At 49.5% G+C, this 15,959-nt stretch overlaps 1 protein-coding gene across 1 annotated transcript; it reads right to left on the reverse strand.

The window, feature by feature from the left end:
* Positions 1–8,238: 8,238 nt before the first annotated feature.
* Positions 8,239–9,175, reverse strand: LOC123120237 (phytosulfokines 2). The gene is made up of 2 exons (XM_044540221.1): positions 8,914–9,175; positions 8,239–8,804 (listed from the first exon to the last, which is right to left on the reverse strand). The coding sequence occupies exons 1-2, from the start codon at positions 9,026–9,028 to the stop codon at positions 8,533–8,535; spliced, it is 387 nt and encodes a 128-aa protein (XP_044396156.1). The 5' UTR covers positions 9,029–9,175; the 3' UTR covers positions 8,239–8,532.
* Positions 9,176–15,959: the final 6,784 nt, after the last annotated feature.

Genomic DNA, 15,959 nt, shown 5'->3' on the forward strand with positions numbered 1-15,959 from the left:
CCGGCAGCACCCGGAGCTCGTGGAGGTGGAGCGGGCGATCTTTGCCAGCGCGGAGGGCGGCGAGGTTATCGCGCTCTCCTCCGATGACGAGGTCGAAGGTAGCGAGGACGGAGGCACGGAGGGCGGCGAGGTTATCGCGCTCTCCTCCGATGACGAGGTCAAAGGCGGCGGCGACGGCGGCGCGAAGGGCGTCGAGGAGGGCCCCGAGGATGAGGAGATCGACATCAACGAGTGGAGGAGTGCCTTCCCCAACGACCCCGACGACGGTACCGGCCCGTACCCGGCTCACGGCACACCGTACATGACGAGGAAGGATTGACTCGACCTCTACTTCGACCGAAAGTAGTTTAGCTTAGTTTAGATTTATGTTTTATGTTTGGTTATGCAAAACTATCTATGTTTATGTTTGAATGCATGCTACTTTCGGTTGAACCTGCTTTGAACTTGATCAAATTGAAGTTTACAACCTTAAGTTTAGGGGATCGACTAGAAAAGGCCAAAAATTGTTGGAGTATATCGACTAAGGGTTTTAGTCCTTTAACTTTTTAAGGATCGGCTAGAGATGTCCTTATGACTTGTTTATTTCAGTTCTTCACAGTGTGATGCTCTATATGTGCAACTATTTGCCGTGCAGTTCAATTTCATCAGTAACAGTTTCAACAATACCACTATGAATTACGATATTTGGTTGCTGTTAAGGATATTGCAGTTAACATGCCTCTTCGTTTTTTAACAATAGCTAGTGTACTGTAGACCTGCACAATACCAGTTTGAATGACTCTTTGCTTGTTTTTAAATGTTATGCCTGATGCAGTTAACACACCTTTCTACTTCTTGTTTTGCTTAACTAGCGTGCTTAAGCCTGCACACTGAAGCTATCATTTGTAGATTATGTTGTCTAACATGGATATATTTGCTTGATGTTTAACCTATAGTGCTTAACATGCCTTTATATGTACTCATGTAGGACAATATTGAGAACAGTGTTGTTTTCCATCGAGGTTAGTTTCATCGCATTGCTTATATGTACTCTCTGTTCAGGATATCGGTAGCTGGTACCATATAGCCTAGGGCTGATAAGGGATTAATCGTCGAATCGGATATTTCACTGAATATATCTATAACCCATTTATCAGTAGGTTAACTAGGGCCATATTTAATATATCTGAGGCTACATAGCAACATGCATTGTACTGAATGACTAAATATGCAATCCCAGGCTACATATCAACAAGGAAGAGTGTTACCTTAATGTTCTGATGATGTCTAGATATACATGTAATAAAATCTTATATAATGGGATGGAGGGAGTGTTGTACTACATCATTTTTCAATTGTTGTTTAGCTTCTAATATTAACTCGGTGCTTTTAGGTACATATATTATTGCCAAAGATCCACACTTCGACCCTTTCTGCGTATGGGACAATGAGATATTCATGAACCAACATCATGTGAGGAAACTGATAAAGATAGTTATTAAAATGGGTCAAAAGATGTCAATCGAACTATTTGTTTACACTTTATGCAAGACAACAGTGAACTACAGGATGGTAAGTAAGAAACCTGTAGCCTTCTTTTTATTGCCCATAATGAGTTGTGTTAGATGACAATGTCTGAATCTTTTTTCTTTTGCAGTGGATCCTGAAGCAGTTTGCTCAAGATTACCTCTCAAACTACATGATTGGCGGCCGGCCATCACAAGGGGTTGGACTAGAGTCCTGCATGCCTTCTGCATCCAGGAGAGTACAATAGGGCCATTCCGCTTCACCTTGTTCAGCAACCGGAATGTCTGCCGCCTCTTTCTTTACCATCTGTAATAGTACATGTATAGAACCCTGGTTCATCATTCTTTATTTGGTGCTTATGTAATTCTTAAACATATGTACCTATGAATCAAATAATGCATTGGTTGTTTGAACCTGATGGATATGAATAAAGCTATAGCCTACTTTCAAGTTTAAATTAGGTACAATTTTAAGTAGCATCATTAAATTAGGGCAAAATTACGGTGTGCAGGTCATTACGGCACACACGGTTGGTAAAACACAAACGTTTGCGATATACACCATAATCCGAGACGGTTAAAAGAGAGGAAACGTATGCAAGCATGCACACAGTTGCCGTTTGCAAAGCGTGTGTGATGTCAGACACTATCACATACGGTGCGGGAAAACTAAATGTGTGTGATTGTCTACCTATCATACACGATTTATAATCATAAACTGTTTGTGATGTGCCAGGCATCGTAAAACTCCCGTGCCTGGAATCTTCCTGGAATCTGCCTGGAAAGCTCACGTGCCTGGAATCTGCCTGGTTTCAGGTAAAACCACAAAACTCCGACTGCGATGGCAATGCGAGCACAAACGAGTAGCAAGGATGAAGCGTTTGGGATATTCGAGATATCGGAAATGGCTATATAGGGACAATTGTATGCATCAAGGCTCCCTATCCCCGACGGTTTCTGGATCGTGTGGGAAGGACCCCCCTATCGTCCACATTCACTTGGCGACGGTTCCAAATGCCATCGCGGAAAGGGTTAAAAACCATTTGTATAGCACCGACGCGTACTAGTGTTACCTTCTTCAGTGTAATAATATGTTAAATCTCTGCTATATTTCAATCTGACACTTCCTGAATAACTTGACCTAGATGACATATTTCTATAGCAAACCAATGTATTAGAAACATTATGTACTTATCAACCAATTTCAATGAATAAAAAAACTCTATCCATTAACTCAAACAAGTTAACTCCGAATAGAATCACGTAATGTTAAGTTTCAGTCGAGTAACTTAACTCAACAGTGATGTATAACTTAAATTTTAGTTACTACAACAAATTTGTACATTCTGTCCTATGTAAGTTTTTTGTGCATGGAACACATCAAAACACATTTTTCATATGTAAACTTAGTACCTCTATTTTTATTTCCATTCTAAGATTGCAAATCAAAATATTTGATACAAAAAATATTCAACAAGTCCAATATGAGAGTTCTTGGAAAGGACCAAAGGGACTACAAGAAGAGATGGCTAACGTACACATTGACAATAAGATTTAACCCGTCCTAAAAAGATGCAACACTATACCAACATATCAAAACATACAAGAACACCCGACCCCTTGGCGAAATATTTTGAATAGACATTTGCTCCTCTTGTTAATATGCTTCACGTCTCCCACTAGCGGACAACACAATCAGTACAACCCCTTTTCTTCTACATCATTGCTCCTCAAGGACAACAATTCTTGCGAAGGAAGAAGCGAGTACAAGAACAAACGGTTAGGAAGAAGAAGAACAAAACAACTGGTTTTTCGACAAATGAGTGGTTCCACTTCTTCCATCCATTGTTTATAAAAATATCTATACCCATGAGTGGCTGACCATGTGGTTTACCCTTCCAGACTGCTTTCATGGAAGATAGAAACATCCTAGATGGGATGGTAATCCTTCATAAAACGGTTCACGAACTATATCAGAAGAAGTTGAATGGGGTAGTCGTCAAAATTGTTTTTTAGAAAGCTTATGATAAAGTCAAGTGGGTTTTTCTCCAGCATACTCTTGGAATGAAAGGTTTCTCTATGGAGCGGCGCACTCTGATCCATAGTTTTGTTTCCAAAGGTACTGTGGCCATTAAAGTCAATGATGACGTTGGCCGCTACTTCCAAACGAAGAAAGGATTGAGACAAGGTGACTCATTATCGCCCATGTTATTTAATATAGTGGCTGATATGTTAGCTGTCATGAGCTCATGATTGAACGTGCAAAGGTTGATGGTAAATTGACAGGGTAGTTAATCATCTTGTTGATGGTGGACTTTCTATCCTTGAATATGCCGACAATACGATTTCCTTTATGGATCATAACCTAGAGAAAGCATGGAATCTAAAATTAATTTTATCAGCATTCGAACATCTCTCGGTCTTAAGATAAACTTCCATAAAAGTGAATTATTTTGCTATGGAGAGGCCCAAGATGAGGCCCACCTGTACGCTGGAATGTTTGGCTGCGGGTTTGGCCAGCTTCTGATCAGTTATTTGGGGATACTAATACATTATCGGAGACTCACAAATGCGGAATGGAAACATGTCGAGGAGCGACTACAAAAAAGGATAATTAGTTGGAAAGGTAAACTGCCATCTCTGGGTGGTAGATTGGTCCTCATAAATTCAGTGCTAAGTAATATGGTACTATATGAGATTTCTTTCTTCCAACTGCCTAAAGGAGTCTGGCATATATTGGATTATTTTCGATCAAGATTCTTTTGGCAAGGATATAGTGAGAAAAAGAAATATCGACTAGCTAAATGGAGTGTGGTTTACCGTCCCAAAGACCAAGCGGGGCTTGGTATTCATGACCTTGAGGTTTAAAATACTGCCCTCCTCGGCAAATGGCTATTTAAGCTGTTGACGAAAAATGGTGTATGGCAAACCCTCCTAAGGAGAAACTATATGGGCTCAAAGGTAGTGTCGCAAGTATATTGGAAGACTGGGGACTCAAACTTTTGGGCTAGTCTAATGGCTATGTAGAAATACCTCTTCCTCTATGGGTCCTCACTATTAAAGACAGATCGGAAATAAGATTCTGGGAGGATAAGCGGCTAGGTAATGCTACACTCCGAGAAGAATATTTGGCTCTATACAATATTGTGCGTCAAAAGGGTGATACTATCGCCATAGTTCTGGAATCCTTTCCCTCAATTTGACGTTCAGAAGAAATTTAATTGGTCCCAGACTTGAATCGTGGAACACTCTATTACTGAGACTATCAATGGTACAATTATCACAAGGAACCAATGAATTTTGTAGGAGCCTACAAGTGAATGGTAAACTCACGGTGGACTCTATGTATAATGCTCTGATCCAGTTAGAGGTGTCAGTTGATAATAATAAGAAGATTTGAAAGATGAAGATACCGCTTAAGAATAAAATCTTTGCATGGTATCTTCATCGAGGAGTCATTCTTACCAAATACAACCTTATTAAGAGGAATTCGCATGGAGTTATGCAATATGTGTTTTGTCATCACAACGAGACAATAAAACACTTGTTTTTCCATTGCAAGTTGGCTCATTTTATATGGACAGTCATCCAAGTAGCCTGCCTTGTATTCTCCACGTAGTGTTTGCTAATATATTCGGCAAATGGTTACATGGGATAGAATACAGGTTTTGAATTCTTCTCACGGTAGGAGCGTTTGCGTTATTTGGTCTCTTTGGCTATATAGAAATGATAATGTTTTTAACGATAAAAATACTTCTTTTATGCAGGTTATCTACAGATGTACCAGCACGCTCCTTTTATGGTTGTCTCTACAACGTCTGGAGAATCGAGAGCTGTTTATGAAGGCATGTACACGCCTGGGGGCCACGGAGAGGGTTACTTTTACCCAACAAGGATGGCAGCATGATCTTCAGATTGACCCTCCTACGTTTTAGGCGTTATACAGTCTCCACATGATTACATGTATTTCGCCTTTTTCAGTTTTTTAAAACTTAGACTTGGTTTTGGTTATGGCTGTGTGCATCTCAATTATGCAGAGGTCGGGTGTAATGCTTAAACTTTTTAAGTAATAAAGCATCCTTTATTGGAAAAAATAAACTGCCCCCCCCCCCCCCCCAACACCCCCACGACTAGGTATATTGCTTTCGCATTTACAGACTAATTTCATATATTTGCCAGCGCTTATACGAGGGGAAGTAGATGATATACACAAACATATTTTCTAATTGTGGTATAGATCGGCGGCCCACAAATCGCGTGCTCCTGCCACCACGTGCGACAAATCGCCTCCCTAAGATGCATGTAGCAATTTCGTCTATTTTTAAGATTATAAGACTCAAACCTTGAGTGTGTCATGTGCCTACGGTACTATGATATGTGTGTAAGTCTATGCCGGAAATCTTGAAATAAGTTGGCGCCCTCGCCCCGCCACCCCGCGTCGTCTTTCCAAGTGAGGCGACCGGGGGCTTCCCTCACTCCCTCGAGCGTCTCCTCCCTTCCCCTAGCCTCCTCTCGCCGCCGCCAGCGTGCGCCATCGGGCCTTACTCGCGTGGTGTCGGTGGTGGCGGCCATGACTTTCCCCGCGCGCGGCGCCCCTGCTCGGAAGGTGGTGGCTGGCGACGGTGTTCCTAGGTTGATGATGGTTTTGGCGGCGGTGCACCGTCCCAGGTGGCGCAACTCCGGGTGGTAAGGTGGCGATGGCGCGGCCGCTTAGCTGCGGGGCGCGCTGGCTGGCGGTGGAGCCCATTTGGCCCAGGTCTGGGCCCTTTTGGGCCCCATCTGGGTCAGGGCGGGCCAGGGCCAGGCTTGGCTGCGCCGTCTCGGACGGACGGAGGAGCGAATCATACTGGGGGTGGTGGGGACGGCTGCGCTCCTACTGCAACGCGACGATGGGGGCTTCACGAGCCCGATTTGGGCTCAACCGGGCCTAGGGGGCCTGGTTTGCTCCTGGTGCTGCGTCCGGTCGGTTACCGCCAACAGCGGTGGAAGTTGTTCCCTCCTGCGAGCTGTTGTTCTGCCGCTCCTCGTTTCCGGCTGTTTCTTCTCGGTTCCGCAAGTCTCGCAATGTTTGCCACGGTGAGACAACGATGGTGATTGCAAAACCATGGTGGCGCGTGTTGGTGGGCAGCGAGTTTGGTGGAGCGCGATGGATCGTCCGGAGCCGTGGTTGTTTGGCGGTCAGGAGAAATCCCTGCCGGTTTGGCCGGCACCGACATGGTGACGCCTGTGGGCGCCGTCGTTCCTTCCTAAAGGGCGTCGGTTGTACCCCTTCCCCACACCCCTCCGCAACCCTAGGACCAGTCCGGGCAGCAGCGTCATCATCATCGCATTCCTTTTTGAAGGTGTTGCTTGGTATGCGGTGTTTGAGAGTGCTAGGAGCTTGGTGAGAATTCTCGGGAGGACGCAATGGTTGCGGGTCATCATCGCTTTAAAAAAATCACAAATTTGCATGAAAGTTGCACAATAAGAATATGCGTATGTGTTTTTAAAATGGGAGTGCCTAGAACTCATTTAGATGAGATATAATTTGGTCTCATTCACCTTGAAAACAAAAACAGGTACAACCCACGTCAGCACACACGCATTTTATAGCATCACATCCAATGGCTATAAAAGATGAATGAGACCAAACTATATCTCATCTAGATGAGTCCTAGCAAAACTGTTTTAAAATGAAGCACCACGTTGAGGAAAAAAAAGAGCTGAGGCGAGTGTTCACCCTCGTCGACTGAACTCAAGTACTACTACATCTAATCTGTTCATTATCCGCAGCGACCAGCGAGTAGACAGGATCAGATGAAACATCAGATCACCAGAGCACCAGCTGTCTTTACCTGGAGCACATAGCTTAGGCTAGGCAACCACCAGCATGGCCGTGACTGGTACGTACTCCCAGCATCCCATGTTTCATCTCCATCACTTTTGACCATGGAGCCACGTCCCAAAGCCTTTCGCAGCTCCCACAGCATCTTTGCGACGGGAAAGAGACCTACTAATCAGCCAGCCAGCCAGCCAGCCAGCAAACCTCTAGTGTACTAGTACTATGTGTGAATGAATCATTGCCGTCGCATGCATGTGGGTAGCATCTTTGCGTGTCGCCCTTTTCCTGATCAGCCCAGATTTATCAAAGCCAACTGTAGCTGCGCGGTGTTGACTTTTGCTCGTACAAAGGTGTGGCCACCTCCATGAGCCATGGCCATCATTTGGAATCTTGCAGAGCGGATACGATGGATCGATGCCATGAGCTTGCTGTTTCAGAGGCCCTCTTGGACTCGGTGAGAAAACAAAAACAATTGGTTGCTCTCTTGGACTTGTAATCTGAAGGCTAGGACGGCATGGATTCAGTGGGAGGCTTGAGACAGGGGTCGTCACGGTCTCACAGGAAGGGCAGACAGAGCAAGACGACAGACATACGGACAGGCAGACATGCAGCAGAAAACAAATCAAAGTGCGTATGCATCTCAGACACAAGTACTACTACTACTCTTTTAAACAACAGAAGTACGGATACGCGCTTGTTCACTCGTTCACAGCTTCACATCATGCCATGCCATGCCAATCAATCATCAAGGCTAATAAAGTAGTCTACTAACCAATCCTAAACTAGTGAGGAACTAAACCAGACTTGCGTTGCATGCTGCTGCTAGCAAGCTAGAGCTAGATCACCGTCAGCTTACCACCACATGAAGTCCCAACAGTACTAGGAGCTACTGCATGTGGCAAGCCAGCAACAAAGAAAACAAACATACTTGAAGAAGAAGACGGAGTACAGCACTACAGTAGTATACTAGTATTAGACTATTAGCGAACGATCGATGGATCGATGTACAAACGACGATGTGGCAGACCCACCCACATACGCATAGATGGACGGGCCACGGCACGGTGGGTGTAGCCAAAACAGCAGCAGGTAGATCGATAAGATATGATTAAAATCACCATGATCGTGGTCAGATGATTCCTTCTGTCAACTTAATGCCCAGCATCGTCTACTCGTCCTCGACGGAAGAGCTAGCCCATGCCACGCTCATGGCCTGCCCTTGTGCTGCGTGTAGATGTAGTCCAGGTGCGCGTCGTGGAGCAGCCTCCTCTGCATGCACTCCTCCCCCTCCTTCCCCTCCTCGCACGCCTCCTCCTCCACCTCCACCTCCATCTCCCCTGCCGTCACGCCTTCCGCCGTCGCCTCAGGCGGTGACACCGCCTCGCCGCCATTGCGGGCCTTGCCACCTTCCTCCTTGAGCGCCACTAGGCCGTCCGTTGCTGCAGCATCTGCCGCCTTTGCTCCGGCCACACCGATGCCTGCAAATACACATCCACGTAAAGTTAACGATCTAAGCAATCAGAGCAGACCGAGGAGTATGCAAGCATGTAATAACACGAGAAAAGGTATCGGTGGTGGTTGTGCTACCTTGGTGAGGAGCAGTGTTGGCGGGGAGGGGGCGAGCGGCCGCCACGCCGTAGGAGAAGCAGAGGAGGAGAAGCAGGGCAAGAGCAGCCAGCGGCGGCGAGCAGCGTCTCGTCATTTTGATCTCGACTTCCTGCTTAAGCTACGCACACTGGGCTGGGCTGGGCTGTCTGAGGAAGAGAAGAGAAGGGCAGCTAAGCTAGTGTGCTACTAGTAGTGGCTTCGGGAGCTGATGGCGAATGGCTGTGGCTGCTGGTGTTCGTGGTGGCGAGGGGAGGTATTTATAATGCGGCAAGTGGTGTGATGGAGCTCGCAACTTGCAAGCAAACACAACAGTGACGAGCACAAGAGATACTAGAACACACACACACACGCACAGGTTGGCATTGACACGGCCAATATTTTAGGTTTTTTTTCAAGATGGAACGGACAGGCACGCGCACACGCGTATAACACACGAGTTGATTAAGACCGGTTAATGAACCATGGGTGGCGGGCGCTAGCTTTGGATGGCAAAACAAACACCTAGCATGCCATCCCAGTTGTAGCTAGCGCTAGCTAGCTAGGGTAACTGCCAATACCCATACCCTCTTTGTTGTTTCGGTGCCAAACAAACAAATGTATGCCTACACGTTTGTTCAATGAGGAAGTGCGGAAGTGAGCTTCTTTCCCTCCCTTTGGTTGCTTACTCTGAAATGGAAAACTTAATTGGACCTTCCGTGATTTCTGGATCCATCTACGTGACGAGATGCACACTAGCACCCACTGGCGACTAGATATGGTGGTTTTCTGTTGGTTACCAACATTTTCGGCATTTTCAACACTTATTTGCCACGTTACGCTCTCACTATGCAATTCGACTCAATTACAAGCGGAGTACAGAGGAATTGGAGGTTTTCGATCTAGAGTTCATGGGATACAAGGAAGGAAAGGGGATCGGGAGAGAAAGCCGCCGCCGCCAGTGTCTCGTTCCTGCCTGCCTCTGCTCGGTTCCCCTGCTGGCCTAAGTAGCTAGGTCGTCCATTCTGGGCCTCCGTACCGCTTGCTGGGCTTGCGGACTCGTCCGTTCTTCTCTTGGGCCTGACCGCTGGTGTGGGCTGGTGCGGTAGGGGTTGTAGGCTGGGCCGTAACAGTCTCCCCTTCTTCAGAACCAGCTTGTCCCCAAGCTGGAGCTTCTGGGTAATGGTGTTGCAACTTGTCACGGTCCTCCCAGGTCGCCACGGACGCTGGTTGATCAGTCCAGCGGATGAGAACTTGCGGGACTTGGTTCTTGCCACGACGGTGGAGACGAGTGCCCAGAACTTCCACGGGCTCGGGACTGGGTGCTGCTTCAGCTGGTAGCTCCTCCAGCGCCTGCTCTGACGGAGGAAGTGCTCGCTGCAGTTGAGATACATGAAAAACTGGATGAATGCTGCAGGAGGCGGGAAGTTGAAGCTTGTAGGCGACTTGGCCGACCCGTTGCACCACCTGAAACGGACCAAAATATTTGAAGGAAAGTTTTTGGTTAGCTCTCGTGGCCAGCGACCGTTGAATGTAGGGTTGGATCTTCAGAAACACCCAATCATCCACCGCGAACACGCGCACTGATCTTTTCTTGTCTGCAGAGTCTTTCATCTGTTGCCGCGCTCGAAGCAGGTGCTGACGAAGCAAGGCCTCCATCTGCGCTCGGTCTTGCAGCCAATCCTCTAGATCCGGTGCAGCGCAGGACAGTGGGTCATCGATGCCAAAGAACCTTGGCGCGTGCCCGTACAGAGCCTCGAAAGGGGACGTCCCCAAGGCAGAGTGTGGTGAGGTATTGTACCAGAACTCAGCTAGAGGCAGCCATTGGGACCACTTGGTTGGGCATGCATGGACAAAACACCTCAAGTACGTCTCCAGACACTGGTTTACTCGTTCTGACTGCCCATCCGTCTGCGGGTGGCGAGCTGTGCTCATGCGTAGTTCAGTGTGCGTCAGGCGAAACAGCTCCTTCCACAGGATGCTTGTGAAGATAGGGTCACGGTCGGAGACAATCGCTGCTGGCAATCCGTGAAGCTTGTAGATGTTGTTGACAAAAGCCTGAGCCACTTGGAATGCAGTGAACGGGTGCGACAATGGAATGAATTGGGCTAGTCGCGAGAACTTGTCCACCACCACTAATATGCTGTTGTATCTGGCTGATTGCGGCAAACCTTCAACAAAATCCATAGTGATGACCTCCCAGGCTTGTGTAGGTACGGGTAAGGGTTCTAGGAGTCCCGGGTACCTGACTCGTTCCGGCTTGGCTTGCTTGCAAATCTGGCAATCTTCGACGAACAGTCTGACGTGTTGTTTCATCCCTGGCCAAGTGAACAGCCGCCGCACCCGCTTGTATGTGACGTTGAAACCAGAGTGCCCTCCAATCGCACTCGCATGCAAGGCTGACAACACTTGTTTCTGAACAGGCACATTGTTACCTAACCATACCCGTCCATGCTGCTTGATGATACCTGGGCAAGCATGTCTGCAACCTGTTTCTCAATCTCATCCTTCTGGGCCGGGCTGTATCGATATGGGCGCACGTTGACAGGTTTCGCCCCGGGCAGGAGAGGAATTGTGTGATCGAAAGAGCGCTGTGGTGGTAGTCCTTTAGGTTCCTCAAACAGGTGTCCAAACTCGCTGATCAGGGCCTCAACTTCAGCAGGCACTGGCACTTCGGTGATGATTGGCTCCCCTTGCTCTGCAGCGTACAATTGAACCATGCGCGCGACACCCGACGCTGCAACAACTCAGTGAGCTCGTCGCTTGATAGCTGATGGCACTGGCTGTGCTCGAGCACCTTGGAGATGGACCGTGTCGCCCTTGTAGTCAAAGTCCATCGTCTTCTCGAGCCAATGCACCTTCATTGGGCTATGCTGTGCAAGCCAGTCGATGCCGAGGATGACGTCGTAGCAACCCAATGGAAGCACCTTAAGGTTGGTGTCGAAGGTGACCCCGTGGGTTTGCCATGGGCACGCCGGCAGCTCCTGGTCGCATCGCATGACGCCTCCGTTGGCCACGCGCACCGTCAGAGGATGCTTGGCCTTGACCACGCCTTGCAGTTGTGTGGCGAGCGACTCACAGATGAAACTGTGGGACGAGCCAGAGTCGACGAGCATCAACACCTCGCGCCCTTGCACCCAGCCGTGGAGACACATGGTGGTGGGGGATTCCCCTCCGTCGAGTGCCTCCTTGGAGATGACGCAGCAGTCCGCGCTCCGATCGCTGACTGCGTCGTCACGCGCGCTTGGTTCACTGATGTCCACCGATTCGCTGTGCATCATGGCGAGAAGCTCCTCAACCACGTGTAGTTGGACGGTTGGCCCACAGCGATGATCGCGCCCCCAGCGCTCGCCACAGGTGAAACAGAGCCCGCGGGCGCGTCGATACGCACGGAGGGCTGCAATCTTGTCTTCTGTTGGTTGAGGGTGCGCCGCTTCCAGTGCGCGATGATCCGCGCTGCGCCCCTTCATTGGTAGCGCTGGCTTGGTCGGCGCAGCTGCTGGTGGCAGTGGCAGAGGAAGGGCTGTGCGTGGCACGCCTCGGAACGTAGCCGGTGCCGAGTGCCGACGATCCTCCCTCCTATCTTCTTTGCGCATAGCTTCCAGCACTTCTTCCTGTAAACAGCAAGATCTACGGCAGTATCGAGAGTCTTGGGTCGATGTAAAACTACAGCAGCACGTATATCTTTCTGTAACCCATCAATAAAATGCGTAATGAAATAAGATGGCTCCCACGATTCATGATGGGCCACTAAATTGTGCATGAGCTGGGTGAACTTCTCTGCATATTCAGTCACGGAACCACTCTGCTGCAGACGATTGAATTGTCGCAGCCGAGACTGGAATTCCTCTCTCCCAAACTGGCACACACTGCCTCTGCAAATGCACCCCAATCTGTATAGATCAGGTGCGCCTTGGTGGACTGCAACCAAGACAGTGCCCCCTCAATGAAATACATCGCGGCACAACTCACCCAAGTGTCAGGACTAAGTGTACAGACTCTGAAATACGCCTCACACTTCAGACGCCATGCTCGTGGGCCATCGCCATCGAACAGAGGAAATTCAAAACGTGGGGGAGGTGGAAATCGACTGAATCCGAACTGACGCTCTCCCATAAACGAACTCTCTGCAGCAAAGGGGTGGAAATCGGCCATACCCGTGACCGGAGGTGCCCGCGGGGTCCGTTCCCCCGGCGACAACCCCCGGTGATCTTGAGTCCTGCTGTGGCCAACGGGCCCGTGGACGTCGCCACTGCGAGGCAAGAGGCGCTCGCTGGGTTGAGGAACACGCGCGTCCGCGATCGGGGAAGGCTTGAGCGGCGGTGCGGTTGACGACGGAAGGAGTGGAGGCAGATCCGTGAGACGAATCGGATCAAGCACCGGCGTGGTTTCCGGCCGCACCTCCTTGAGCAGCTGTCGCAGTTCGCCCACCTCCGAACGCAGGTCCTCGACCGAGCGCTCGACGGCTGGTCGCCACCCTTGGAGCTCGAGGACGATAGGGTGGATCTCGCCGATCTGGGACGATATGCCGCTGATCGCCGCCGTCAGATCGGCCAGGGCCTTGTTGGTCTCCTCCATGGCTATGGTCTTGCCGCGACGGGTTTGGATGATCGAAGGAAATCGACCGGCCAAGGTTGAGGTGGTGGGTGGAAAGGCTGCTGATACCAAATGTTACGCTCCCACTAGGCAATTCGACTCAATTACAAGCGGAGTACAGAGGAATTGGAGGTTTTCGATCTAGGGTTCATGGGATACAAGGAAGGAAAGGGGATCGGGAGAGAAAGCCGCCGCCGCCAGTGTCTCGTTCCTGCCTGCCTCTGCTCGGTTCCCCTGCTGGCCTAAGTAGCTAGGTCGTCCATTCTGGGCCTCCGTACCGCTTGCTGGGCTTGCGGGCTCGCCCGTTCTTCTCTTGGGCCTGACCGCTGGTATGGGCTGGTGCGGTAGGGGTTGTAGGCTGGGCCGTAACAGTAGTACTATATGCGAATATCGTTGCATGGTATGGTATGGGTCGGTGTGAACAGTAGTAGGACTACTTGGACTGTCAGTGCTCGGCGCTCCCGCTTTTCTGTGCACCCGGAAAACACTGGAGCAGTGGACAAAGTAAACCCAGAGCTAAACTAAAGCGTTGCTTTTTTGCAAAGCAGAAAATGAAAACAAATGTCCCGGCGAAGCAAGAACATCTCCCTTTTCCTCAACTTTTTTATGTTGTTGTTACGAGAGTTGGGCAAAAAAGAAGCAGCGTCAACACCATCATTTCTTCATAAAAGTTTTGGTGATAAAAAAACAAGCCGACTCTATATGGAGACAGAGTTGGCTCTCTCCAAGTACAATCCTCCCGCGAACCAAAATATGGTTGGATGATTAAAGAGATTGTGGTATCCCCATCCTATCAGGGTTTAACTCCTATTGCTCGCATTTATTACTGGTTTTATTTTATGATTTCTGACGATGCGCATTTAGTGGGAGGAGACGTTCCGTCGACGACGAGGTGCCTATGATGACTTCGTAAATTTTAAGATGATATACTGGCTCAGTCTTTCGGAGATGCTCATAAAGATAGGGTGTGCATGTGTGCGTTCATAGAGGTGAGTGTATACGCGTGTATATGAGCGCTTACGTCTGTACTGTGTTAAAAAAGTACAATCCTCCTACTTATCACGTCAGCGCGTTGTCACCAATGCCCGTCGGACCACCGCTACCATCGCCGCTGCCCACACTTCCCCGCCAACCCGCCACGGCCCGCCGGACTGCCGACGGACCACCGAGCCTCCCGCCAGACCACCAGCGCCATCCGCCATTCAAACGTCTAAAAGCGACTACGCAGCTGACTTTTTATGGATGCAGAGTTCGAGCGAGAGAAGGATGCACTGGATTTTTCAGCATTTTCAAATAAGGAGCACCACGAAATAGTAGAAAAACTTGGGAAGTTTTATAACCTTCCAAAACTGAATTTTGCCTAGTTACGTCGTGATCAGTACACTCTGCTTCCATTTTCTACCTCCTCCATCGCTTGACTACTCAGCATGCGGCATCGAGCATATCGCTATACGCAGACGACGTCGTTATCTTCTGCCACTCGGACAACCACGACATTACTGCATTGCGTACGCTCCTCCGCATCTTCGGCAGGGCATCCGGGCTCCACACCAACTTCATCAAATGTTCGGCCACCCCGATCAAGTGCACCGACGACCACATCGCCACGATCGCCCCCGAGATGCAGTGCCCTATTGCCCACTTCCCCATCACTTATCCTGGACTGCCCCTCGGCGTCCGCAAGGCCAACTCGACGTGCTTGCAGCCGATCATTGACAAGCTCGGGCGCAAGCTATCCACATGGCGGGCTTCAATGCTCTCTAGGGAGGATCACCTTTCCCTTGTGCGCCACGTCCTCTGTGCCATCCCCACGCATTTCCTTATTGCCATCGCCTTCAACGAAACGGCAATCAAGAAGGTGAACCGGATCATCCGCGGGTTCCTCTGGGCAGGCCACAAAGAGGCCAATGGTGGCCAATGTCGCGTCAACGGGCAACGTGTTTGCCGCCCCATCTCTCTCGGCGGGCTTGGCATCCGGGATATCTACCGTGCGGGCATCTCTCTACATATCCGGTGGCTCTGGCTCCAGCCCACGGACCCCTCACGACCTTGGAGTCACCTTCACATACCTCACGACACATATGTGAGTGCCATCTTCGGAGCCTCCACGACCTGGCAGCTTGGCACGGGTGACAGTTGTAGATTCTGGACCGACCATTGGATTGGTGGTAGATCCGTAGCCGAGGTTGCCCCTCTCGTCTACGCACTCGTCCCGCGCCGCCAGCGTAAGGAACGCAACGTGCGCGACGGTCTTCACCTACGCTCTTGGGTTCAGGACATTCGGGGAGCACTTGGTCCGGCGGCCATGGTGCAATACGTCGACCTTTGGTGCCAAGTGCGCCACACAACCCTCTCCATCACGCCATACGTGCTCACATGGCGATGGAGTGCATCCACCACATAGTCGGCGAGCTCTTGTTACAAGGCACTATTCATTGGTGTGTGCGAAGACC

Source organism: Triticum aestivum, chromosome 5D (assembly GCF_018294505.1).
Source record: "Triticum aestivum cultivar Chinese Spring chromosome 5D, IWGSC CS RefSeq v2.1, whole genome shotgun sequence".
NCBI classification, from domain to species: Eukaryota; Viridiplantae; Streptophyta; class Magnoliopsida; order Poales; family Poaceae; genus Triticum; species Triticum aestivum.